Source organism: Engraulis encrasicolus, chromosome 21 (genome assembly GCF_034702125.1).
Source record: "Engraulis encrasicolus isolate BLACKSEA-1 chromosome 21, IST_EnEncr_1.0, whole genome shotgun sequence".
Lineage (NCBI taxonomy): Eukaryota > Metazoa > Chordata > Actinopteri > Clupeiformes > Engraulidae > Engraulis > Engraulis encrasicolus.
In genome coordinates, this window is record NC_085877.1 from 5848497 (window position 1) to 5873384 (window position 24888).

The window sequence follows — 24888 nt, forward strand, 5'->3', positions numbered from 1 at the left end:
TTCACAAAAAGATTACTGTCTTGTAATACAATCATATGTTTATTTTTTCTTCAGTTTATGGTTTCCTTTCGGCTTCAGTATGAGATATTTCCTATGTTCTTCTGCTTGCACCTCAGCGTCCTTTTTGTCTTGCCACTGCTGCATTCCTGCATCGACTTCTGAATTTAAAGCCACCACTCGTCTCTGTAGGCGAGAGAACAGATGAATAATATAAGAATTTAATAAGATTACTTGTATTAAGCTGTGGTCACTGAAGCTTAGCCTACTGCTATTACACACGAGTACAGCTTGGAATGGTGAGAGATGGGGAAGCCAGCAGGAGAGAATTGGAGAAGAATGGAACATGTCTGGTGAAGCTTACCGCAAAAGCTTCCCTCTGTTGCTGCCTGCGTACTTGTCCTTTCATGGGTGGTGCTGGTCTTCCATCTATGGATGACAAACGACTTCAATACAATCACCATACAAGATAGGGTTGCACTACACTATAAATAAACCAACGAAACTTAACATTTCCAGGAAGTAACAAGAAAGACATACATACAGTGGTGCTCATATGTTTACATACCCCAGCAGAATATACGCTTTCTCTGCGATTTCTCACCAAATATGAAGGATTACACAAAACCTTTTTTTTTGACTCGTTGCTAGTGACTGGCTTAAGATATTTTTTAGCAATTTTTTGTGTTTACTTTTTCAAAAGCATGATCACAACCCAAACTACCCAAATGACCCTGTTCAAAAGTTTACATACCCTAGTTTCTGATGCTGAATATGGCCCTGTTTAACATCAGGGATTGCTCTAAATTGTTTGTGGTAGTTGTGGATAAGGCTCTTAATGTTCTCAGATGACAAAACAGCACATTCTTCCTGGCAGAATGGTTATTTCCTATAATATCTTTGGGTGTCTTGCTGGAACCTCACATTTGAGGTTTCCCCTGAGTGGCTCAATGATGTTGAAATCAGGAGAGTGAGATGGTCGCTCAAAAACCTTAATTTTATTCTATCTGAAGCTAATGACGGGTTGATTTGGCTTTCTGTGTCGAAATATTGTCATGTTGGCAATGTTGGAATTTCAATTCAGAAATGCAATATGAGGGGGTTTGGTTGGAATCAAGCCATTGGGCAAGGGAATCATTGCATTGCAATGATCATTGCAAGGGAAATTGTTCAGGAGGCATAGGACAACCAAAAAATAACTTTAGGTGAAATATAGGACAACATGAAAAAATGTTTTAAACTGTACAGCAAAGAGGCACTTGAGGAAAGATGGGCTGTTGGGGGTTGCCAGGAGAAAGCCATTACTACAAAAATGCAAACATGTTATTTTGCATATGATACACCAAATAGCATAGTGAGAAGCATCAGAATGCCTGTGACAAAGTCATTTGGATAAATTAGATCAATATGTAACTTTTTTCAGCCACTATTAACAGTACCATTTGGAGAACAGTCAACGGAGCCTATGATGAAAGTTACACCATGCCCTTCTTTGAAACATGGTCATGGACCACTGATGTCATGGGGACATCTGAGTTACAAATGCACTATTACTTTTGGTCCATACTCGCAGAATGATGAATACATTGCCCTGTGGAAAATACTGGAGGAAACTTGACACTCATCAGCCTTGAAACTGCACATGGTCCATTGTTTGGACATGCCAACATGACAATATTTCAACACAGAAAGCCAAATCAACCCGTCATTAGCTTCAGAAAGAATAAAATGATGTTTTTGAGTGACCGGCTTACTCTCCTGACCTCAACATCATTGAGCCATTCAGGGGAAACCTCAAATGTGAGGTTCCAGCAAGACACCCAATAATTTTATAGGAAACAACCATTCTGCCAGGAAGAATGTGCTGTTTTGTCATCTGAGAACATTAAAAGCCTTATCCACAGCTACCACAAACAATTTAGAGCGGTCCCTGATGTTAAACAGGGCCATATTCAGCATCAGAAACTAGGGTATGTAAACTTTTGAACAGGGTCATTTGGGTAGTTTGGGTTGTGATCATGCTTTTTAAAGAGTAAACACAGAAGATTGCTAATAAATATCTTAAGCCAGTCACTAGCAATGAGTGAAAAAAAAGGTTTTGTGTAATCCTTCATACTTTGTGAGAAATTGTCAAGAAAGCGTATATTCTGCTGGGGTATGTAAACATATGAGCACCACTGTACATGACATTTTTTACTTATAATTGTTTTGCTCAGCCATGACATGGCAAGCCATTTTGATTCAAAAATCTTATGAACACAAACAAGTGATGTCGTGATGATGCAAATTACCTGCATACGACCAGTCAGGCAAATCTGTCAGAGGACCATATTCAGATCCCTTTGATGGTAACCCGAAACTAGACGATAAAAAAGAGATGTCATTAGGCCACAGACGACACACCTAAATACATGAATCGCGATTTTAATTAAGCAGCCTCAGATGTCCTTAACAAGATATTAGAAAGAAACATTGTAGCCGTGTGGTAGTCACGTAGCGACTAGCCTACCTCTCTCGCCAAATCTGACCCGCTGGAGTACAGCTCGTGGATGAAAATGAGCGACAATAATGTTTCAGGGCTGAAAATAAAAGTTTGACCGTTTATTACAAAGGCAATACGCATTCCTTTAACATAATTCATGTATAACGATGATGACATTAACGATAGGCACAAGGGGGAAAACTGGTGAGATGTACACCATAAGCGCTATCACCAATGTGTACAATTGTACGACTAAACAGACACTGTAACGTAAAGAAAAGAAAGCGGATATTGTTAACAAGATGTTAACACACATTTGTATATTTGTACATTTGCATTTGCGAAATACGTAAATCTTATGTGTCCTACCTGTGCTACACAGACTCCTCAAGGGGGCAGCCATTTTGTTATTTTGCCAAGTACGGCAAGTCGGAAAGTACAATATACATGGAACACAAAAGGGTCTCGTGCGCTTATTTTTTTTACCACAAGATGGCGTAAGAGCGCGTGAAATGCCCAATTCAATTATTTACCTTGAAAATGTGCATGAGCCAGGGCAAGAAGTAGCCTATTTCACAGGGGTCAGGACATAATTCAGTTCTAAATACTTCAACACATTTGAGACGGTGCTGTTAAAACTTCGTTAAAAGATTTATGAATGAAGACGCTAGTCTTTTTTTATTTTGTTATAAAATTAATAATCCTCTACTTGTCTTGGCAGTAGCCGGGGCTGCATTTTCTTCCGTCTTTCTGGCATCCCCACTTTCAAATAACACTTGAAGTGGGCATATTGCATCCCTCCAGACACTGAGTAAGCTCTGGAGCATTCGTGTGCGCCATCAAACAAGTTCCCACTCGTTGATAGCGAGCAGAGCAGGGAGAGGCTGCGACACGCTGACACACACGCGCTTACACAAACCGCAAAGGCAGGCAAAGACAAGATATGAAGGAGAGGGTGCTTCAGGGTAAAGAAAAAGCACAGTCCGTGGAATGGGAATGGCAGACTGTAGTACCGAACCCTGTGTGGGCTTTGGCAAATATAGCCTAACCGGACGGCCAGTTTGCATTGGGATTTATGCTGCTGGTAACTACGGGGCAACGGCTGGTATTTTCAGGAGAAGCAGACACATTGTTGCGTTTCCAGAGCACACACGCGGCCAAACCACAGTCCCCGACTAGCCCTGGGTTGATCCTTCCGCACATTCCACAGGCTAAACGCGCGAAAAAGTAGGCCAGCATTCAACATTCAACGTGGAAAGAGTGGGCATGGCTTAACAAATGTATTGTTCTGTTTTAAGCTAAACAACGGGGCAGACAACGCAACACTTTTTGTGTTAACATTTTACTCAAGTCCCAAGTACCAACTGCATATATTGTTGCTTGTCTGTTTCAACCGCACTTTGAAATTATGTCCAATTAACTTAAACCAAGTTGCATGCACCCATGACATCCTTTCATTTCGCAGGTTGATCTCGAAGACACAACAAGGAAACTTTGGGATGTGTGACGAAACAAGTAGGAGATACGATTCATCCGCGTAGTCTGCACGAAAGGTGTTCCGGCTTGGGGAAAGAGCCAGTGAGAAAGAAAGGAGGTGGAGGTAGATAATTTTAAGAAAGAAAGAAAGAAAGAACGGAAGGCAACAAGATTCAGTGAGGTTTGAGTGGGAAATTGCGATCTTATCGATGCATGTGGAACACTTGGATTTCAGAATGAGTGTAAGGTTAAAATGTCCTCTCATTCATGTTCACGAGGAATATTCATTCTCCTGGATTGTTCCTCGTTTTCTGAAAACCTGCCGTTTTTGGTAATGTTGCCTTTTCAAGCGGGGAGGGGGTGAGAGACCAAACACTCGGAAAACACTGAAGTTACTTTTTTCTACTAACAACCGAGGGACTGGATTTACCGCGGAGTCGTTCAACAAAGCGCCCGAAGACGAGTTGTATCAAAAGGACACTTTTCCTTCCTCTTTTTTGGACTCCGCTAGCCGTGATCAGACGGGTTGTGCTTAGGACAGAGCACAACGACAAAGATCTCAGGGGAAGCAGCGGGGTCACATTTTATAATTTCAGTTCAAAAACCGAATTGCTGACGGAAACCAAAGAAACTCCGGACTTAAACTCCCCATGCAGTGAAGTATTTTGCAACTGCTGAAGTGTAGCCTCCAATTTGGATAGTGACAACAACTTCACAAATGTGACCGCTAGTCCAACGTGTCTGGACGCACCGTTCATTTCGAGAGGAAACTAGAGTCCGAATACAGGCTTCAGACCAAGACCTTGCCAATCAACGATTCGGAACTTCAGTTAATAGTTTGACTTAGTTGCTATTGGTCTGTCTCAAACGTGTTACAGACAGACTAATTATACTTGGGCTACTACCAGGTATGGGCAGGTGAGGTACTTGTTTTAACATTGTAGCTGCACTGCGCAAGTCTGCTGCATGCATATGGTACGTTTGCCTCGAACCATGGCAAAAACACAATGATTGTAACCTAAAGGGCAGTTTGTTTTTGTTTTTGTTGTTATTTGTGCGTCTGAACTTTTATAATTGTTACAATGCCCTAGTCGTGTTATTTATAAGGTCTGTGGGGGGTGTTTGTTTGTTTGTTTGTTTACTGCTGTAAAGACATTTGTTCTGTTGTACAATCTGAACATTGCTGGTCCTAGACATTTCAACTGCTGTAGATATATAAGCCTACTTGAATCTCTAGCATGCACACTGTAGAATAATTTATTACATAGTGGGGTTATTTTGCAGCTAAGTAACAGGCTATACCTGTTGATTTTTTTTTAAACCCCTAATATATTACTGGTGTCTGTAAACCTATACAATGGACCGACTTGGCAGCAAGCTGTTGACTAAACTGAAACTGACTGATTCAGGGAGTGTAAAATTTCCCAGTTCCAAGAAAAAGAATGAACTGGCAAACACCAATAACAACAGTAACCGCAGCAGCAGCAGCAACCCTCCGACTGCTGTGAGCATCAGCACCACCACAAGCTCCAGTGATGTGGGCACCCAGACAGGCGGCCCAGCTGGAGGAGGGGGAGGAGGAGGAAGGGCCTCTGGGAGAATGTGTCCCTCGCCGACGGCCCCCATGGCGGCCCCTGCTGCTGCTGCTGCGCCCACAGACTGCGGCAGCCAGAAGAGCGAGCTCCACCCTGCTGCCAGCCTGGCACCGCTGCGCCGGCCCTCGCCCCAGCTCCGGCCGCCCAGCTGCTACATGGTGGAGGGCGTGTCGTTGTCCCTGTGCGATGCCCGGGCCGGAGGTGGAGGAGGAGGGGGGTGTGAGGTGGGGGTGTCCATGCGGTGCAGTGACCCCGGGGAGCCCCAGTGCGGCGGTGGCCTGAGTCCCCGCGCCTCCCTCTCCAACCAGCGGCGCTACTCTCTGGAGCTCCAGCAGCTGGTGAGGCGGCAGCAGCTCCTCTCCCAGCCGCCCCCCTCCATGCCACCCATGTACCCCTCCCACCCCTCCTGCCCGCGCTCCTCCACCACCTGCGGCACCGAGTCGCCCGGCTACATGCCCGAGCCGGAGCGCCACAAGCGCTTCTCCCTGCAGGAGGCGCTCTTCTACAAGCGGCTGAGCTCGGGGGGCGAGCTCTGGGACAGCGTGCGGCCTGCCTCCCTGTCGCACCCTCCCCAGCGGGCCCTGGACTGCAGCGGGGGAGGCATGGGGCTGGGGGGCGGTGGCGGGGGTGGCATTGGAGGATGTGGCTTCTTCCCGCCGGGCAGCACGGCCCTCAGCCCCTGCTCCTCCTTCAGCCTGCAGGAGTCCCTGTTGGCCAGCCCCCGCTCCAGCTTCGCCAGCAGCACGGCGAGCGGGGGCGGAGGGGGCGGCGGGGTGAGCCCCATGGGCAGCCGGTGCAGCAGCAACCGAACCAGTGGCATCAGCCTGGGCTACGACTCGCGCCACACGCCCTCCTCGGGACCCTTCCATCCGCAGCAGTTCTCCACTGCGCAGTTGGGTGGAGTCGGGGGCAGCACAAGCGGCGGTGGGCAATGTTACCCACACCACGGCGGCAGCGGAGGGGGGCGACCCTGCTCCCAGTTCATCGAGGCCTGGGACTGGGAGGGGGCTGCGGCGGGAGAGAACCGGCACTCCTACCCACCCGCTACCACCGGCAAGTCGCCGGCGGAGGGGTGGACGGACCATCGGGCAGGCCCCATGGCGGAGAGCGAGGTCTTGGCGCGGTCCCGGCTCTCGGACCTGCCGGGCGTGAGGTACCAGCAGGAGCTGACCCGGCTGCTCCTGAGAGACGCGGCCCTGGAGGAGGAGGACGTGCTCGGCGGCCTGACCCTCAAGGAGCTCCACATCTCCAAAGCCACGGCGGCCCCCGGCTCTGGGTCTGGACCTGGGCACGCCACTGCCACCGCCACTGTTACGGCCACCAATCGCCTGTCCTCGGGAGGACCCTTCAAAGCACACGAGGAGCCTGGAGCTGCCAGAGAGGGCGGTGGGGAGAACAGGCAGGAGTTCTTTGGTAAGCCAATGGAGGTTCTTCAGAGGCGCCTCTCTTTAGTTTGTTTTGGGAACATGCTAGTTGAAGTCAGAAGTGAAGCCTTATTGATGCATGGATGTTCACCTCGTGATTAAAATGAATCACTAAAGAGGTTGGTCATATCCCCCAAAAATGCGTCTTTGATTCAGTAGGTTTAGTACATCTGTGCAGCTGGTTGTGAGTATGGATTGCTTTGGAACAGTTAATGGCCAACCTGGTCTCAGAAGCTCCAAGCTTCAAGGCCATACATTACTTTACGACTTAAAGATATCAGAGTATTGTTTCCAGTCCCTGGATCAATGTGAGGTTCAGTACAGATTCAAATACCACCCATACCAACTCTTCGTTGTTCCCAATGATAAGGGTGGTATTTGCTTCTGCAACCCTCTGATTCAAAGACCAACTCCAACCAATTTCAACATGCATTTGCGCTGCTCACGCTTCCCTTGACTTGCCAGGGGGTTTCCTGATCAGCCCTTTCAGAGATTCTAATGGGGGCTTGGTTTGTTAACATTTTTGAAAAACGTAACCTACTGCAAATATCATCCCAAAAGTTATACATCACTGAATTTTTGGGATGATATTTGGAGTGTACTATTTAGATTTTTTTTAAATGTAAACAAACCATGCACCCACTAGAACAGGGGTGGGGAACCTTTTTTCATTCGAAGGGCCACTTCAAATTGCTCCAAGGCAAGGGCCATAAAAGTCCTCCAAGGGCCGTACTATGAACACAAACCAGGATTTCCTCCTGCACTTTAGGCCTATATTTAAGGCAGCCACCTTTACAACAGACCCCACCTTCTCTGGGTCCCCTGAATATAGCTTAATTGTATTGCAAATGGAATATCTAAGATTCCTTTACAAAATATGTCATATTTTATATGAAGCTGCATAACATTACAATTATGTCGGGGGAAAATGGCTTCAAGGGCTGTAAATGGCACTCAAGACGTAGGATCCCCACCCCTGCACTGGAAGGACTAGGATCTCGGAAAGGACAAAAAAAAAAAAAGATGCGTTGATGGGTGCTAACAAGGGTAGTGCGACCAACAAAATTGCATGTTGAAATTGGCCAAAATCCTCCTTTAATTTGCTAGACCATTGGTTTGTCCCAACCAGCACACTTCTTTCACCAGGTAAACAAGTTAGTGACATCGCCTATTGAATGCACTGACACAACCAGGTGGTGTGGAATGTGTTGTCATAACGGCTACAGATTTTTTTCGTCTCCCAAGGGCTTGTTTTTTTGTGAACTAGTCGTTAGTTGGCTAGTGTGAAGAGCAGAGGAGTGCCAGTGAAGGTGGGAGAATGTGGAATGAGGGTATGAGTCAGAGAGGACAAAGAGGACCAATGTTAGCCACCCACACCAAAGGGGCTCAGCCAAAAAGGATGTTGAAAGAAGGTTACAGAGCAGTGAGCAGACCCCCACCCTCTCACCCCCAACACACACACTACCAGCACCACTACCAAATATAGTTAGTGTATCCAGAAGACAATTACTGCTTCGGTGAAAGGTCAAATGGTACACGGTTATCCACAACAGAAAGATGTTTTAACCTAAACAAGAAGGTTAATAAAGAGTGTGCTCTCCATCTTAGGCTGGTTGGTTCACCCATGATAATTGGAAATGTTAAAAAAACGTCCCTCCCTGACCAAATCCTGTTTTGTCTAAAGATATGAAGGGTTGGGTTTTGGGAGTGGGGTTGGGTGGCATAGTTGAGAACGTCATCCTAAATCCCAAAAAAGCACACAAAGTGGGACTTGGGAACTCGGGGCGAAGCAGCCGGGGAATTTTTGACTGGCTTTTGAGGAGTGAGTAATGGCCACAGACTAGAGTACAAACTGCTTTGCTGCCTTTAAAAACATCAGGCCATTTAGGCAGGCAGCCTATGAGGAGGGTTCAGGGACTGTTTGTGTTCGTCTTTGGCATGACGCCAAGCTGTGTGTGTGTGTGTGTGTGTGTGTGTGTGTGTGTGTGTGTGTGTGTGTGTGTGTGTGTGTGTGTGTGTGTGTGTGTGTGTGTGTGTGTGTGTGTGTGTGTGTGTGTGTGTGCATTAGGTGAGGGTGTGTGTGTTGCCTGGCGGCATGTGCTGGCGTGTGCGTTGCATCACAGGTATTTTAGTCCTCAGGGAAGGTTTTCTGTGAAGTGTAGCGGTGAAATTTCATGGGCAGGTTTTTTTGTTTTGTTTTCCAAGCTAAGCCACTTTGAGTTAGGTATGCATGTGTGGTGTATGTGGGTGGGTTGTTGTAGGCAGAGGGGGCAGTGACTGTGCTTGTACTGGCTAGTTTTTAAGTAACAATTATTCTCACCTGCAACATATTAAATAATTTAAAGGCTACGTTAAATGCATGGTGATGTGGTAATATTGTTTACTTTGTAGATTTGCTCTTTGAAATATCTCAGACATGAAATTGGTCTCTGATCAGCTTCTCCTAACACCCACTAAAGACATATTAACAGTCTAAGGCTATTTGAAGTGCCTCTATTAAACCAACGTGTTTAACTTGTCGGGTGTCATGGGACCCTACTTACTCGGAGATTAGAACTATGGAGGTCAACAACTGTTAGTTTACAATGCACCGTTTGTTTTGTTTGGCTTTTGGAGAAACTTTTAAAACTAAAAAGACACCCGGAGAGCACAGACATCTGTCAAATTAGCCCTGTTAAATGTTCTAGTGCTTTGCCATTTCTGAGTAACCCACAGTTCACAAAAAAACATAAAAAATGGTGACGAGTCACTTACAATCCACTTTCTGGCTTAACGAGTATTTAAGATGGATTCATGACCCATCAGAAGTCAGATTCTGATCCACCCTGAACATTTTACCAAAATCCATCCACATAATTTTTGGGGGAAGATAATTATTTAAATGGACATAATGTTTTTTTAAAGAGAATTTCTTGTTCAACTGTTGACAACCTCCACCCCCACCCCGAACTTCTGGGTTTCATACATAACAGTAATTCATACATGTGACCTCTGGCAGAAATGACAGGCTGCACCTGCTGTATTGTCACCCTGGCTGGCATAATAAGTGGTGTGTATGTTTGTTACCCTGCAGGGCCGTGTGTGAAGTGTGGCAAAGGGGTTTATGGGGCCGACAACGCCTGCCAGGCTCTGGACAGCCTCTACCACACACGCTGCTTCACCTGCGTCTCTTGTGGTGAGTTGGACTCAACCTGCTGTTACACACACACACACACACACAAACAAATTTGCTTTAGATTGTGTTAAGCATGTCGGGTGGTAAACAAGTGAATTTTACTAAAAAAGTGCATCACCTGGCTAGTCAAGCAAGGTAGTGGGACTGACATCGTTTGGGGATGTATGAATGCTGTCAACATTGGAAATCTGAATTACATCTAAAGAAGCATGCATGTCAACATGCACTGTGACCACAGAAGCAGACCATGATACTCTCCATAGGATTTCATTCAAAACTCACACCCATCTATTTTAGCCAGGTGCAGACTCAAAATGTGCAATTTCAATGTTATGAAAGGTTGAAACACACAACGATGACCTCCCTTTTAATCCCTTTTCATTTCGAAATGAAAAAATGAATGTAGTTGCTGCCAAAAGTGGTTCTACAAACTATTAAGCAAAGGCTGTGAATACTTTTGTAAAAATGATTGCTTTGTTTTTTATTTTTATACATTTTCAAAACTGTCAAGACAACTTGTTTTTCACATGGTCATAATGGAATAATTTGTGTAGGATTTTGACAACAGAGATTCATTTGTAGCATTTGGAATAAGGCTGTAAGATAATAAAATGTGAAAAAAGTGAAGCGCTGTGAATACTTTCCGGATTGACTGTACAGTCATTTGAGTGTCTATAAATGCAAGTCTTAGTATAATCATTTTTACATGTAAAATGGCATTTGAAAGGAAGAAATTATAGGTTGGGAAGGTGTGTTTTTAAAGCATTCCTGCACTTCACTTGGAAAAATGTTGACTTAAACCCTATAAATGGCCTTCATTACTCAGGATTTCCTGTGACTCAAATTTAGGTCGGTCATGTTTGTACGTGCAATTGAGTTTAAGATGCACTATGACCTGGATTGGAGTCTTTTCTAGACTTGAGATACTCAATTCTCTCTCTCTCTCTCTCTCTCTCTCTCTCTCTAACTCTCTTCCAGGTCGCACCCTGCGAAACAAGGATTTTTACAATGTCGGTGGCTCAGTCTACTGTAAAGAAGACTACATGGTAATTTCTTAAGAGCACATCCCTTCTGCATGTTTGTTTGTTAGAAGTTGAATACATGGTTAACTTGAACACTTCTTATGGCCATTTAGCCATTTTAAAAAAAATGCGCTGTGGCATAGTACCAAGGCAACTACAAATAGGCTCACATGCCCATGAGGATTCAGGTACAAGTCCGGCCTGGGTAATTTCCTAGCCTTACTCCATTTCTCTGCCTTACAATCTCTACCGTCCTATCAAGAAAATCACAAAAAGCTCCCAGCTGTGGCATAATGAGGAGGTGGTCTTACACCAGAGGGTTTCAGGTTCGAATCCCACCCTGGCCAAGTGAGCAAGGCACCTAAACCTATACATTTCCAGGGATTGTAACCAATACCCTGTAAAATAACTAAGTCACTTTGGATAAAAGCATCAGTTAAGTGTGATGTAATGTAATAAAAAAGGAAACTCGTAAAACATGAAAACAAGTAAAAGTAAGCCTAGATTCATAACCACCATCAATTTGATCCAATTAGGTTTCATGGAGTATTCAGTTCGAACACTGCTATTCCTCTTTTCTTACGGTATGTTTTTCTCTCTCATCATCTCTCCCAGTTCTCTGGCTTCCAAGCGGCTGCTGAAAAGTGCTGTGTATGTGGCCACCTTATCCTAGAACAGGTGAGTGGACGTAACGGATTCATTATTAACGCAAGAATATGATGATGAAGGTTTTAGTTATTTGCTAGCTCTAGTGCTGTGTAACCAAAATTAATCTGGGTGGGTATGCCTACAATGGCTAATGTACTTCATCATTTACTTATCCTTGTCACTCAGTTTGACTCACTGTCACTTAACCCACTGATGCCGGATGCTGTGTAGTGCAACATTGACCCTGGTGTTTTTTATGCGCTTCAGAGGCAGACGTTTTTTTTATAGTCTGACCGTACATTTCCCCAAAAAATGGTTTAGGCATTTTGCAGGCATTTTTTTGCAGGTGATTTAGGTATCAATGGGCTAATATTATTTATTAATAGGATGTACTAGTAATGTATGGTCTAATTTTGAATCGCTTTTATTGTTTAGGCCTTTTTAAATCTAGGTAGAATCTGGGTGGAAACGACAGTACTCTAACATAATGTAATATAATGTGTTTAGATCCTGCAGGCCATTGGGAACTCTTACCACCCGGGATGCTTCAGGTGCATCGTGTGCTCCAAATCCCTGGACGGGGTTCCCTTCACAGTGGACTACCAAAACAATGTCTACTGTGTTGCCGACTACAACAGGTAAGACGCCACAAAGCATCAACTATTTGCAAGGATCTACAAGGAGTTTTATTTTGTCACATACAGTACATAGAAATATGCCATGCGGGGAAGTTTGAGTATAACAAGGTTTTTACAGAATTCTTTTCTCCTAGATGAAGGCTGGTCATTATGATGTGCCATCAGAAGCATGAGAATTTCTTCAAGAAATGTTATTTTAGCCTCTCCCAGGTTGATGGAAAAAAGCATACGAGAGTCACTGCGATCATCTGATGTTTGTTGTGATGGGGAGGGATTGTAACTGTTGATTTGACATGACACAGATTTTCCATTTTAAGGCTGTTTTGGCTAAGCAGTGTTTGACCCCTACTTTGTCCTATTGTGACATCTTGAACTCTAGCTGATTGTATACCAGTATGTGACTGTCCTCTGTGTTTTTTTATGTTTTAGGACATTTGCTCCTAAATGTGCTGCCTGTCTACAGCCTATATTGCCTGCTGAGGTGAGCAGAGACTCCTATGACTATGGATTTGCTGATGCTTTCACTCGATGCTTATTTACAAATGTGTTTATTGTAGGATTTTAATGTAGAATTGCACTTTATGAGGCAAAGTGGTGCATCTCTCATTCTAAGCACTTCTTCAGTTGTGCAACTAATGGTGATGTCCTAGCTTTTTGAAACGAAGAAAGTTTGTATGAGTATTTCAGGGCTAATCTTCTTAACTGACTATTAAAAAAGAATAGTGCTTGACTGGCGTGTGTTTCTTCTACTTTCAGGGGAGTGAGGAGATTCTTCGGGTCGTGTCCATGAACAAAGACTATCACTTTGAGTGCTACCACTGTGAGGTGAGCGAAATATGTTGGAAGACAATCGATGAAAGAACGTTTTCAACCCAAAAGCTCTGCCAAGTGTATCCACTTGCCTATCCACTTCTCAATTCTCTCTCAATTCTTCTCAATCACTTTTCAATATACTGATGCACTACGCACACTAAAAAGGGGTTCAGGATGGTGCTGGGACATATGGAAAAACACATATTTCATGATTACTTTATATCACGATAACGATAAACCACAATTACGTATTCTATCAGTTATTCTCTTTATTTCCTCTTTGTGCTGTAGCCAAACCATATTTCTTCTAACCATTTATTCTTCTTTTCACAGTTATGAACTTAGAGTGTGCAGTGTGACAGCACGAAATCTTATGTTCATGTTAAATTATTTCATAATTTTATATTAGCTGTATTAAGGGATTAAATTAGTTCATCACAATAGAAATTACAGACGAGAAAAGACACTTTTCTATCATGATCTCAATAAGTATCGTCATATTGCCCATCCTTAGTTCAGAAAGTCATGTGGCGTGGTGTTGCTTTTACCTCTAATACTGGAACTCTGTGGAGTTGTATGCAAGAAGGTGCACCTGGGTATTATTACTGGCCTGGGAGGGACGCGCTTTGAACTGAAGGCAGTGGGTAGCCACAGTAGGATGTTAACATGTATAGGCATGATCCCACATCATGTGATGCCATGCACTGGAATGCTGCGGTGTGTGTGTGTGTGTGTGTGTGTGTGTGTGTGTGTGTGTGTGTGTGTGTGTGTGTGTGTGTGTGTGTGTGTGTGCGGGCGGTGTGTGTGTGTACGTGCTTGGCTGATGGTTTTTGTGTGTGTGTGAATCGGATGATTGTGTGTGCATCTGATGGTGTGTGTGTGTAAATCTGATGATTATGTGTGTGTGTGTGTCTTTACCACAGGAATGTGGGAAGCAGCTCTCTGATCAGCCCGGTGCCCAGTGCTTCCCCCTGGAAGGCCACCTGCTGTGTCATGCCTGCCACATGATTCGGATTGCGCGCTGCACATAGCCTTCCCCTCACCCACATCAACATCACCACCACCAGCGCTGCACATAGTCTTCCCCTCACCCACATCACATCACCCAGCCGCATGGGGACGAGAAGGACCAACCATTCCACACAGGAGGGAGGGAAGCGCCCAGTCTGTACGGTTCTTGGGGTACGAGTCATTTCTTACAAACCTGCGTCCTTTCCTCAGTCCTCTGTCCTCTTGTCAGTTTTGTGTTGAGCATTCAAACTACAAGCATGATTACATCTGGGAAAAGAGAAATTTAGCCTTGTGGCACATGAGGAAATTTGTCTATGCTGGTTTTGTGTGATTTTTTTTTTCTCCCCCAGATAGATCACATTTGTATTTTCAATGTTAGATGAATGTCCGATATAACACCAACTTCACCCAAGTCAACGATGAGGAAAGAGGACAGGGTGTGAGTTTTGAGAAATGACTTGCATGCTTTGTCCCAAGGATCAAGAGTCAACGGGGAGGTGCACTACTGTGTCTCTGTTGCTGTCTATGGGTCAACAAGTGTTACCGTTTTGACTTGGTATTAAGAGTCTTCGGTCAGTGTAGATAACTGTAGGGACGGAGAGATCAAGAATGATGGTATTTAAAATGCCATTTTATCAGGCAAAGTGTTGTTACTTTCTTCCATGGTCAGTGCTATACAGTTACTTTTATGGCTGACCATGAATTCACTGTCTGCTCAGACAAAGAGCAAAAAAAAACAAACCTTCCTGCTGACATTTCAAGGTCGAAGTTCTGCTTTTTGAACAAAGCCACAGCTATATTATTTGCCGTACAAACTAAGTACTAAAACACACAAACTACTGCGTATTGTTGTTATTATTATTATTGTTGTTCTTTTTATATGTCTACTGTGTGCTGTAGAAAAGAACAAGGGATTATTTGTTTCTTGTGAAGTCTCATATTTAATATCAGTAGCAATGGTTTTGCACTTAAAATGTTTACCTTTTTAAAGAGATTTAAGAACATGTACCTGGAAAAAAAGATGAAACATTCCTGTATCTTTTTTAATTAATAAATATTTTGCGTGGTTTCTGAGAAACGTTTCATGAATATTTTTTGACTATTCCTTACCGAGTCATGAGATTCCTCATGAATATGTAACATATTTTTGACCTGCCTGCACAGGTTTTTTTATCTGTTTTCCTCAATACTATTTATTAATTTATATTATTAGTTGTGTTTTCTAAAATAAAACACATTATTCACCCTTGCACAATGACAGCTAGTTTATTTCAAATGTAGGCCCTATACAGTCAATCAAGGAGTAGCACAACAGAATGTTAAAGGTTAAATTGATAACTACATTTATACTGGATGTTGTCAGAAGAGGCGTTTTGAAACCCATATAAATTCACAGTGTATAATAAAGCCAAACGGCAATATTTCTGTGAAAATGCATCAGTTGAAAGCTACTTCTGGACATATGAAGAGTTCAGATGCAAAACCCCCTAAGTGCCTTTTCAGAAAATAATCTTAATTCATTTTTTATTTAATACAAAGCTATCAAATTTGCTATTTTTAAAATGTTATTTATGTAATATAACTATTGATATGTATTATCAAGTATATGAATGTAAACCAAACCAACAACAGGGTTCCCTAAAAATATAGAAGTGCATGTCTTCAGAAATGGAGTTAGGGGGTTTTGCATCTGAACTCTTCATATAGAGGCTCAGTTCTTGGTTTCAGTGTGGATGTTCCAGTGGTTTTGGATTTAGAATGTAACCTTAGGCTAGAGAAAATCTGAAAAATGAAAGTGAAGTGTTAGGTCTATATAGTATTTGGGCAACTGAATGGTCTATTACTGTGTTTGTGTAGGCTGTATTAACACCTGTAAACCAGATTAGCAGGTCTAGCATTCTTCATCTAGCACTACAAACTCAGAGCATGTAAATATTTATTTTGACTGCGTCAAACCACTGTATGGCATTGGCCAGGTAAACACAAAGAAGTACTTTTGACCAAACGTGCAATTGAGATTAACATCTTGACCACTACTTGTTCAATGGTGAATACAGTTGGAAGAATAATTCCAAACACTTACCAAAACCATCCAGTTCCCATGCACGACTACCACCATCCAAGTTGTGCCGCCTTATTTTGTGATACCCAAGCAGGGAGTAATATAGGTGGCATTTTGTGATTTGTTGTAGAAGTGATCTTTGATTGTATCAGGAACATGTCGGTGGTTATTTTCCCTTTATATTCCAGCTTGCTGTTCAGTGATCTATCCATTTTACATCAGTCTGCCTAAACCAGCTGAGCCATATTACATGAGATAGTTGAATTTCATCCCATGTCTTACAATCTTTCTTTTCCTCTTAACTTTATTCTCAACACAGTAATTAACTGCAAATACATGGCACTCCAATAACGTCAAATAATTACATTTTACCGATGATCTTGTCAGATGTTTTTTTTTATTATTATTTTGGATCGTCTTTGCACAATTTAAATGCTGTGTTGTGTCAACAGAAATGCCATGAAGGGCTGAAATTAAAACATAGTTAATATAATTAGAAATAATTAAATTACAGTATTGAACGAACACTTTTGTTTCCCCGTCCAAGGGAATTGTTACATCAAAAATAAGAAATAAAAAAATAGTATTGACAACTGTGTGAAACCAATATACGTATAATTTGAAACCTTAGAATCAATTTTTTATTTCACCGATGAATTTGATAATTCATGCATTCCTCGTTGCCAGGCATCCCCAATCACACAATCCACTACGTATTTCAACTGAAAAGCTGCCCAATGCAAAAGAAACACTTTTTAAAAACCAAAACACCATATTCTTATTTATTCTTTTTACATCCAACACGTAGAGAATGAAAATAAAACCAAAATGCAAATAATTCTTCAAACCTCAAACTAAAGGCAAAAACTTAAAATAAGCACATTATTAAAGCATCAATTCTGTTTTTTTTTCTATAAAGTTTCTTTTCTGATTTTTTTTTCTTAAAACTCATCCCTTGTCTGATTTACAAAGACCAAAAAAAAGTTGCAGTCGCACATCTGTAGTTCCACAGGAGAAGAGCCGCATAGAGAAGGTCAATGAGGACATCAGACTCATTTAAATTAAGACTGAAGGTCTACATGAAGTCTTTGAGACACTTTGTTTCTGGTTGTTGTGGAACAACAAAAAAATATGACGCAGGTATGAAAACTAACGCAGCACTGAACCATCTACTGTCCTTCATGACCCAAACCTCCACATTCCACAGAAGGTGGATGAAAAAAAACATAACAAACCACATCAAAACAAAAATATGGACCACTTTTTAAACAACTACACCTCCTGCACCTATGGTGGTCTTACTATTACCGGGATATATTATATGGCCATAAACCACATCACTGGCAAAACCTTAGAATACACTTTATTTTTTTATGGTAGTACTAGCACCTATGTATAAGGAACTATAGTCCTTTTAAACAGTGGTCTATTTTCCTTCACCCCGCATATCTGATCACACAACCCCAAACCTCTTCAAAAAGAAAAAAAAAGGGGTGGGGTAATACATATATAACACACAGCATCAAGCCAATGATACAAGAAACAGCAACATAATTCAGAAAGAACGGAACCATTCCAATGATCCTTCAATGGCAGAACAAGGCTCGAACGCATGGGCAGACAGACAGACAGCAGGAAGGAGAACAGCAGCCTACCTGAGGAAAGACTATCATCTTTAGCAGTGAGGGGCGGGGGGAGAGACTAACTACCCCCGACCTACAGGTGTGACAGCGTGTACTGAAGAAATAGTGACTGGTGAAATGGTGACTGTGGAACTGGGAGTGGAGGATGCAGTGAGGCAAGGGGGAGGGGAAGGGCTGGGGGAGCCTCGGATACAGTAAGCATCTTTTTCTTTTTCTTCAGTGTCTGGGATCAAGTGTTTCCTCACCCTTACACACAGGCAGGTGTGCACGCACACACATCCATACACACATACACACACACACAGAGGGCAAGCTCAATGCCATCTGTCTCTGGGCGGGTTGCTTCTACTGTGAGAGCGTCCTCTTGCTCTGCTGCCACCCGAGGACCTGGACTCCACCTCCCGACTCCTGTACTCCACTCTCCTCTCCCCGTCTCGAACCCCGCGCTCCCTCTCCCTCTCCCGCGGTCGCTCCCGTTCCCGATCTCCCGGTCGGCCAGCAGCGGTGGTAGCGTTGGCTCCTCCGCCCGCACCTCCTCCTCCTCCTCCTCTCCCCTGGCCTCCTCCTCCTCCTCCTCCTCCTCGCTTCTTCTTCTCCTCCTCCTCCTCCAGCTCCTTCTGCCTCCTCTCTCGCTCCTTCTTGCGCTCGGCCCGCTGGTTGTCTCTCTGTGCGGCCTGGATATGAAGAGGAGAGATGGCAAAGCTCCAGTTCCCTGCATGCTTAACGTGTGAAGGCAGTTCCCTTCCCACATGTTTGCTCACAACAAACTAAACCCACGTTGAATAAAAGCATCAGCTAAATGTAACATTAAAAAAATGTTGTCGTCTTTTTCTTAACTTGCCCACTGTTTGAATGTTTCTACTTTGTTGCGTTTCTTACATTAGGCCCCATGGTTGCTGGTGGAATAATGGTGTGTGTGTGTGTGTGTGTGTGTGTGTGTGTGTGTGTGTGTGTGTGTGTGTGTGTGTGCGCGCGTGTGTGTGTGTGCGTGTGTGTCCATTTAAGAAACTAACCTGTTCATCTGAGAGGGGGAGCCAGTATATGCAGGGTGTGGCTTTCGTTTTGCGGAATAGATCATCTAGTAGTTTAGCAGGGGGTTCCTCAGCCGTCTTCTCTGTTAAAAACAAGTGGGATGGACAAGCCGTTTTAACGCTCATCTCAATTTCTCCCACAAACATGAAGCACGGAGACAAGCTGCCATGACACTACCTTCCATACTGACAGTGATGCAATCAACCAAAAATACTATTTTTCATCTGATTATTGAAGTGTGCATTTATCAATCATTTGAGAAAAAAAAAAAACAATATAATAAATATTCCTGAATTAAATGTGCACTGTATAATACTGTTATTGCACTGTTATTTCCAGAATTCATGCTTCCCATTTACAAATGTTATCTTTTTCACAATTTAAATATTCATGAAAAGATCCAATTTGGCAACAGGTAGCCCAATTTCAACAAGCAGCACAGTTGCAATACCTTCTCTGGCCACCATCCTACACAGTGCACCTTTAACACAGTTGCTAAATGTTATCCTTTCACCAACAGCAGGTGTGATGGGCAACCTGGATTCAGACGATACAAGGCAGTGCCACATACTCCACAAAAACATGGGGACAACACAAAACAGCAATACACCACAAACACATAACACGTATTAAGGCTAAAGGCCATCATTTCCCCTTAATCTCCAGGCCTTCAATGAGTCATTTAAGCAGCCGCTGACTCACAAAGGTGATTAATTCACTTCAAAATGTTAGCCTGCCTAGTTTGCCTTAAAGGCTACATGCGTCAAAACAAATTCATGTCAAAGTCATTTCCACTCACTCTCTTCCCCTTTCCTCTCGCTCTTCCTCTCTTGGCTCTTGCCTCTCTCCCTCCGTCGGCGATCTCTGTCTCTCGAACGCGACCGTCTGCCGTCGCGCTCCTCTCCCGCTTTGCTGCCAAACTCCCGCACCTTGATAATGACAATTTGTTGATAAGATAACTTTACAAAACAACAGTGTATCAAAGTGCTGTGAAAAATAAATGAATAGAAATAATAAAATCACAAAGACATTATGAAGTACTACTTCATTTAACCCATCAAGACTGGGAGCAGCATCTGTGCAACACAACCTTTACGACCAGCTGCTGCATATGCATACAGTATATGCTTACATTTCTTAAGGGCCGTAAACACACGTCGCTACTATTTACTCGCTCAGCGAAAGAAGTCAATAGAATGTCGATGTGTTCCAGCGAGACTCGCAGGCGAGCACTGTACAAGCAATGCGATGTGGGCGGATCCCGAATTGAAAATATTTTATCTTCGAGCGAGGCGAGTAAGCGGGTAACCAATTGGAATGCAGAGTTTGGTACTTCTCGCCTGTTCATTGGCAGTTAAAGCCGCGGGAACTTTCAGCTAACGTTCCATGAAAGAGTGGCGAGTAGGCGAGCAAGCGAAAAGCTAGCTTTGTGTGTGTACGCCGCTTAAGACCTGACTATCGCGAGATCCTTGTGTATTTGCGCTCAGCTTCACAAGATTACTCAAGGAGCTGGGTGCATTTCAGATACGCAGAGCTCCCAAACCGAACTGAGGGTTCTTTCCATCACCCCAACTCCTGTTTTCCCTTGTGCTTGTGGCCTCGTGATGACCACTGATGACAGAAGTTTATTCAAGATGTCACAAAGGCGCAATTCAAATGTCTTTTTCTCATTTCAATCGGCACGTTGAATGGGGAAGTGTCCCCTAAAAGTTGTTGTGGCTAGGCTGACAGCTGGGCAACAAACGAAGAGTACAGATGCAAAAAACCCCTAACTCCATTTCTGAAGACCTGCACTTCTATATTTTTAGAGAACCCCGTTGTTGGTTTGGTTTACATTCATGTACTTGATAATACATATAAATAGTTATATTACATAAATAAAATAAAAAATATGCAATTTTGATAGCTTTGTATTAAATAAAAACGAATTAAGATTATTTTCTGAAAAGGCACTTGGGGGGGGGTTTTGCATCTGAACTCTTCAAACACAGGTCGAGGATGGGAGTTAGGATAATGGTACCCCATATAATGCTATACACACCTTGTCGCGGTCCCACTTATATTATATAGCAAGTTGAACCTGAATAATGCTACACACCTTGTCGCGGTCCCACTCGCGTTCGGCGCGGGCCCTCTCGCGGCGCTGCATCTCGCGCTCCCGCTCCGCCCACTGGTCGCGAACGCCGCCACGCTCCAGGGTGGTGGTGGCCCCGATGGGCCCCCGCTCCAGGTTGGCCCCCATGAGGGGAGGGGGCCCCGCGGGACGAGCGCTGGGGTGGTGGCCCACCGCACCACGGCCATCTGCACTGCCATCACCCGTCAGACCCTTGTGGAAGTCCAACTGCATGACGGAGAAAACGGATTGAAACGTTTTGATTGGTTAATGAAACCCAGTGAGATATGGACTACAGCTACAACATGTGCCAGTACATCACTGACGATGGTGTCTCAATATAGGTCTTACCAGAGCCCTCTATAGGGAGACTCTGGCTAATCCCAGTAACCACTATGCTCCAGTTTTTTATACACAAAAATGGTGGCTCAGGGCTGCTCACAGTACAGTCAGTGGGCACGATTATGATGAAGCAGTGCTGCTTTTGCTAGACAGCGTATTTGCACCCTTTGCCAGTTTGATGCATTCTGGTTACATTTTTCTAACCACAATGCATCAAACTGGCAAAAGTGTGTATGTGCGCTGCCTAGCAAAAGCAGCACTGCTTCATGTGTGTAATGTGCTTCTGTGTTAGTCTACAAACAGAAAGCTGCTTGATATTGAAACAAGTGGCAAGTCCACTTCCATCACTCTGGTTGTCACTACTGCCTCTGGGTCTTACCTCCTCCTGCTCACTGAAGTCCACGCTGAGCACTTTGGGATTACTGAGAGGCCACTTGACACCGTGCAGGGCAGCCCGTGTTGCTACGGCTTCCTCTGTTGTAGAGTACTACGAGAGAAGAAAGATCCATTAGTTTCTTATGACCACTGACTAAACACAGTAAAGTGCTAGATACGAAACTGCTCTATTTTTGACATTGAAAGATAGGCCAGGAGTGTGACTCACAGTGACATAACAGTGGGATTTGATCTTGTCGATCCAAAAGCCCTCCTCCTGCACGCTGCCTGTGCGACCCAGGAGCTCTTTCAGCTGGCCCAGGGTGAAGGGACGTACCTGGACAGAGAAATAACACACAGTCACACAGTGCTCCACTTTATTTGGCATCAAGGGAAGAAAAGACTGCTGTGCAGCAAGTTGCTTCTGCATTAAATCACTAGCAATTACTTCCGTTACGAATGCACTACCAGACACAAAAAAGGGTAATGTATAAGCTGGATCAATTCGGGCTTTAGAAAGTACGCTCCATATCCAAATTCCGGCCAAAAATATATCTTATTTGCGTTTAACGATTAATTGATTGTCTTGATGAATCGATCAATTGAATCGCTGCATTTAGGACTGATGCATCGATACAAGTTGATTATTATGAACACCCCTAGTAAAGAGGCGGTGGCCTCACCAGGTTCCGAACGTGTATGATCGTGGTGGCTTTGCGGCGTGGAGGAGACGGCTCCTTGACCTGCACGGGGTCGTCGATGGTGACGGACACGCCCGTCTTCTGATTACTGATGGAGCGGCGGATCAGCGTGTCACCAGGAGTGGCTGAGATGAGGAATGGAGAGGGAGAGGTGAAATAGAGGGAAACAAACAGTCACTTATTAGAAAAGTACCACTCATGGCCTAATGGTTAAGGAAATGGTATAGAAATCAGAAGGTTGCCGGTTCAAATTCCAAATCGTCCATAGCTGAAGTACCCTTGAATAAGTACCTAATTTCACAGTGCAGTGCTCCAGGGACTGTCACCAATGCCCCATGCCTAAAAAAACTCATTACGTAATTGGCTCAAATGCATTTGCTAAGTGCAAATCTAATGCAGGCAATGAACCAGGCAATCATCTCCAAAGGCATTACCTTTCTTGTCATCTGTGTCATGGAAAAAGCTCTTCTTCTCTGAGGCATCAGGTGAACCCTCCATTTCATCATCTACCCGTGATCTCCTCCTGTCCTTCTCACCAGCTTCCTCACGCTCCTCCTCCTCCTCCTGCTCCGTCTGGCCGTTCTCCTTCTCAGTCGTGTCTTCTGAAGGGACAACCTATCACACAAACAATTATTAAACTCCAACAATGGAGAAGACCTTAGTCACAAGAAAGTGTTTCTTCAAATAAATACGATGTGAAATATTTAGCTGCACAGGGTCGATTTAAGTTACTTTGAACAAACTTGAAAAGGTGATCACATAAGCTAAGGTAAGGTGATGTAAGTGAAAGTACTTGTGTGACGGTCCTTCTGATCTTCAAGTCGGGCTCTCTGTCTGGGCTCTCCATGCGCTCCTCGTCCCCAGAGAGGCAGCCGTCCTCCGGGTGAAGCTCCACCACGGCCTCCTCCACACTCTTGATGTCCGGGATCAGAGACTGGGACACAAAGGGTTAAAGTGATTTACTTCAGAAAATATTTGGCAGATATCTCTGGTTAAGGGAAAACACCCTGATTACCGGCATTTCATCAGTTCATAGACAAATGATTTCCTGAATTATGTCACTGTAGTTGATTTCTGGATCCGATTGGATACAGGTTTGCATCCCGCTCTTACCAGTAGCATGAAATGTGTTACCTCACATCTCCATAGTTAGCTCAAGTGCCATTAATAGAGGTGCACCGAAATGAAAATTTGTGGCCGAAACCGAAACATAATTAATCACTTGGCCGAATACCGAAACAAAATATTACAATTCAGTTAAAAGTCATCAAAAGTTAGATTTTTCACAATTTTTAAATATTGCTTAAATCTACTGCTTACAATAAATGTTAAGACATGTTTTTAAAAGAAAATAAATGTGTATTTGAAGTCTTCAAATGTTAGAGTAGAACTGAAATTAGTGTAATTAATGGCCATTTTCAATTCATTTTCTATTCAGCCTCCGATTCGGCCATTCGGTTGGCTTTCGGATGAAAACCGAAAGTGTCTTTTTTTTGCATTTTCTGCGGCCGAATTTTCAGTGCACCTCTAGTACTTTTTGTAATGTAATATCCCAGTGAACCCGTAACTCATCTGACAGGTAGCTGAGCATTGTTATTCACCCATGTCAGGTGCACAGGAGTGACTGAGGGTCTTCACCTCTCATGCCTGACTTGAACACTATGCACCGTGTCTGGACTGAAAATAGAGTCTCCTACCTTGTAGCGTGTACAGTGTTAGCACTAGAGCGAGTCTCCTACCTTGAGGGAGTCGGTGGTGAGGCTGATGGAGGGCTTCTTGGCGGTGGTGACGGATGTGCTGGAGCCCCATCGTCTCTTGCGGCCCACTGCCCCACCCTGCGCCTCAGTCTCTGCAGAGTTGTCATCTGGAGACGTCTTACTGCCTGCTCATGAGGACACACACACACACACACACACACACACACACACACACACACACACACACACACACACACACACACACACACACACACACACACACACACTTGGAAGTTAATTTACGATCTATGTTTTGCAGCTAATGTGTAACTTCAGACATTCTCTACTTTTTTAAAAAGGACCGGTCAGGGTCAGTCAAGACCTCTCCTTGCTACTGAATACACACCTTTCCTCATAGTACCATGTAATTCTACTTTTATTTCACAAAAACAGTAACCATGACTATAAAAACTCAAAATATAACCACTAGCGATTCACAAAAAGAGCCAAAGTGTAAACAATATAATAAATAAAACACTGAAGCTGACTGGTGACATGATGGGTTTCAGCTACAAGGCAGAATAATGTGATTAAAGGATTTCTTTAGTACAAATACACTTTCAAGTTGCATGTCAAGTCAGT

General features: G+C 43.7%; 3 protein-coding genes across 3 annotated transcripts in view; 1 reads left to right on the forward strand and 2 right to left on the reverse strand.

Annotated features, from left to right (window-relative positions):
* Positions 1–18: 18 nt before the first annotated feature.
* mrpl52 (mitochondrial ribosomal protein L52) lies at positions 19–3276 on the reverse strand. The gene is made up of 5 exons (XM_063187322.1): positions 2849–3276; positions 2507–2576; positions 2289–2356; positions 362–426; positions 19–183 (listed from the first exon to the last, which is right to left on the reverse strand). The coding sequence occupies exons 1-5, from the start codon at positions 2880–2882 to the stop codon at positions 40–42; spliced, it is 381 nt and encodes a 126-aa protein (XP_063043392.1). The 5' UTR covers positions 2883–3276; the 3' UTR covers positions 19–39.
* Positions 3277–3756: 480 nt separating this feature from the next.
* ajuba (ajuba LIM protein) lies at positions 3757–15359 on the forward strand. Its single transcript, XM_063187319.1, has 8 exons — positions 3757–6963; positions 10048–10149; positions 11128–11195; positions 11787–11849; positions 12327–12457; positions 12887–12938; positions 13214–13282; positions 14194–15359. Exons 1-8 carry the CDS (start codon positions 5313–5315, stop codon positions 14299–14301), a joined length of 2244 nt encoding a protein of 747 aa, XP_063043389.1. The 5' UTR covers positions 3757–5312; the 3' UTR covers positions 14302–15359.
* A 1359-nt stretch (positions 15360–16718) lies between these two features.
* Positions 16719–24888, reverse strand: part of acin1b (apoptotic chromatin condensation inducer 1b) — a 29444-nt gene continuing 21274 nt past the window's right edge. Inside the window, exons 9-18 of the mRNA XM_063187324.1 lie at positions 24289–24431; positions 23343–23483; positions 22984–23164; positions 22532–22674; positions 22078–22185; positions 21853–21960; positions 21117–21359; positions 19818–19947; positions 19000–19100; positions 16719–18660 (exon numbers count right to left, since the gene is read on the reverse strand). Of these exons, the coding sequence (XP_063043394.1) occupies positions 18301–18660; positions 19000–19100; positions 19818–19947; positions 21117–21359; positions 21853–21960; positions 22078–22185; positions 22532–22674; positions 22984–23164; positions 23343–23483; positions 24289–24431 (1658 nt within the window). The 3' untranslated portion in view covers positions 16719–18300. The remainder of the gene's footprint in view (positions 18661–18999; positions 19101–19817; positions 19948–21116; positions 21360–21852; positions 21961–22077; positions 22186–22531; positions 22675–22983; positions 23165–23342; positions 23484–24288; positions 24432–24888) is intronic.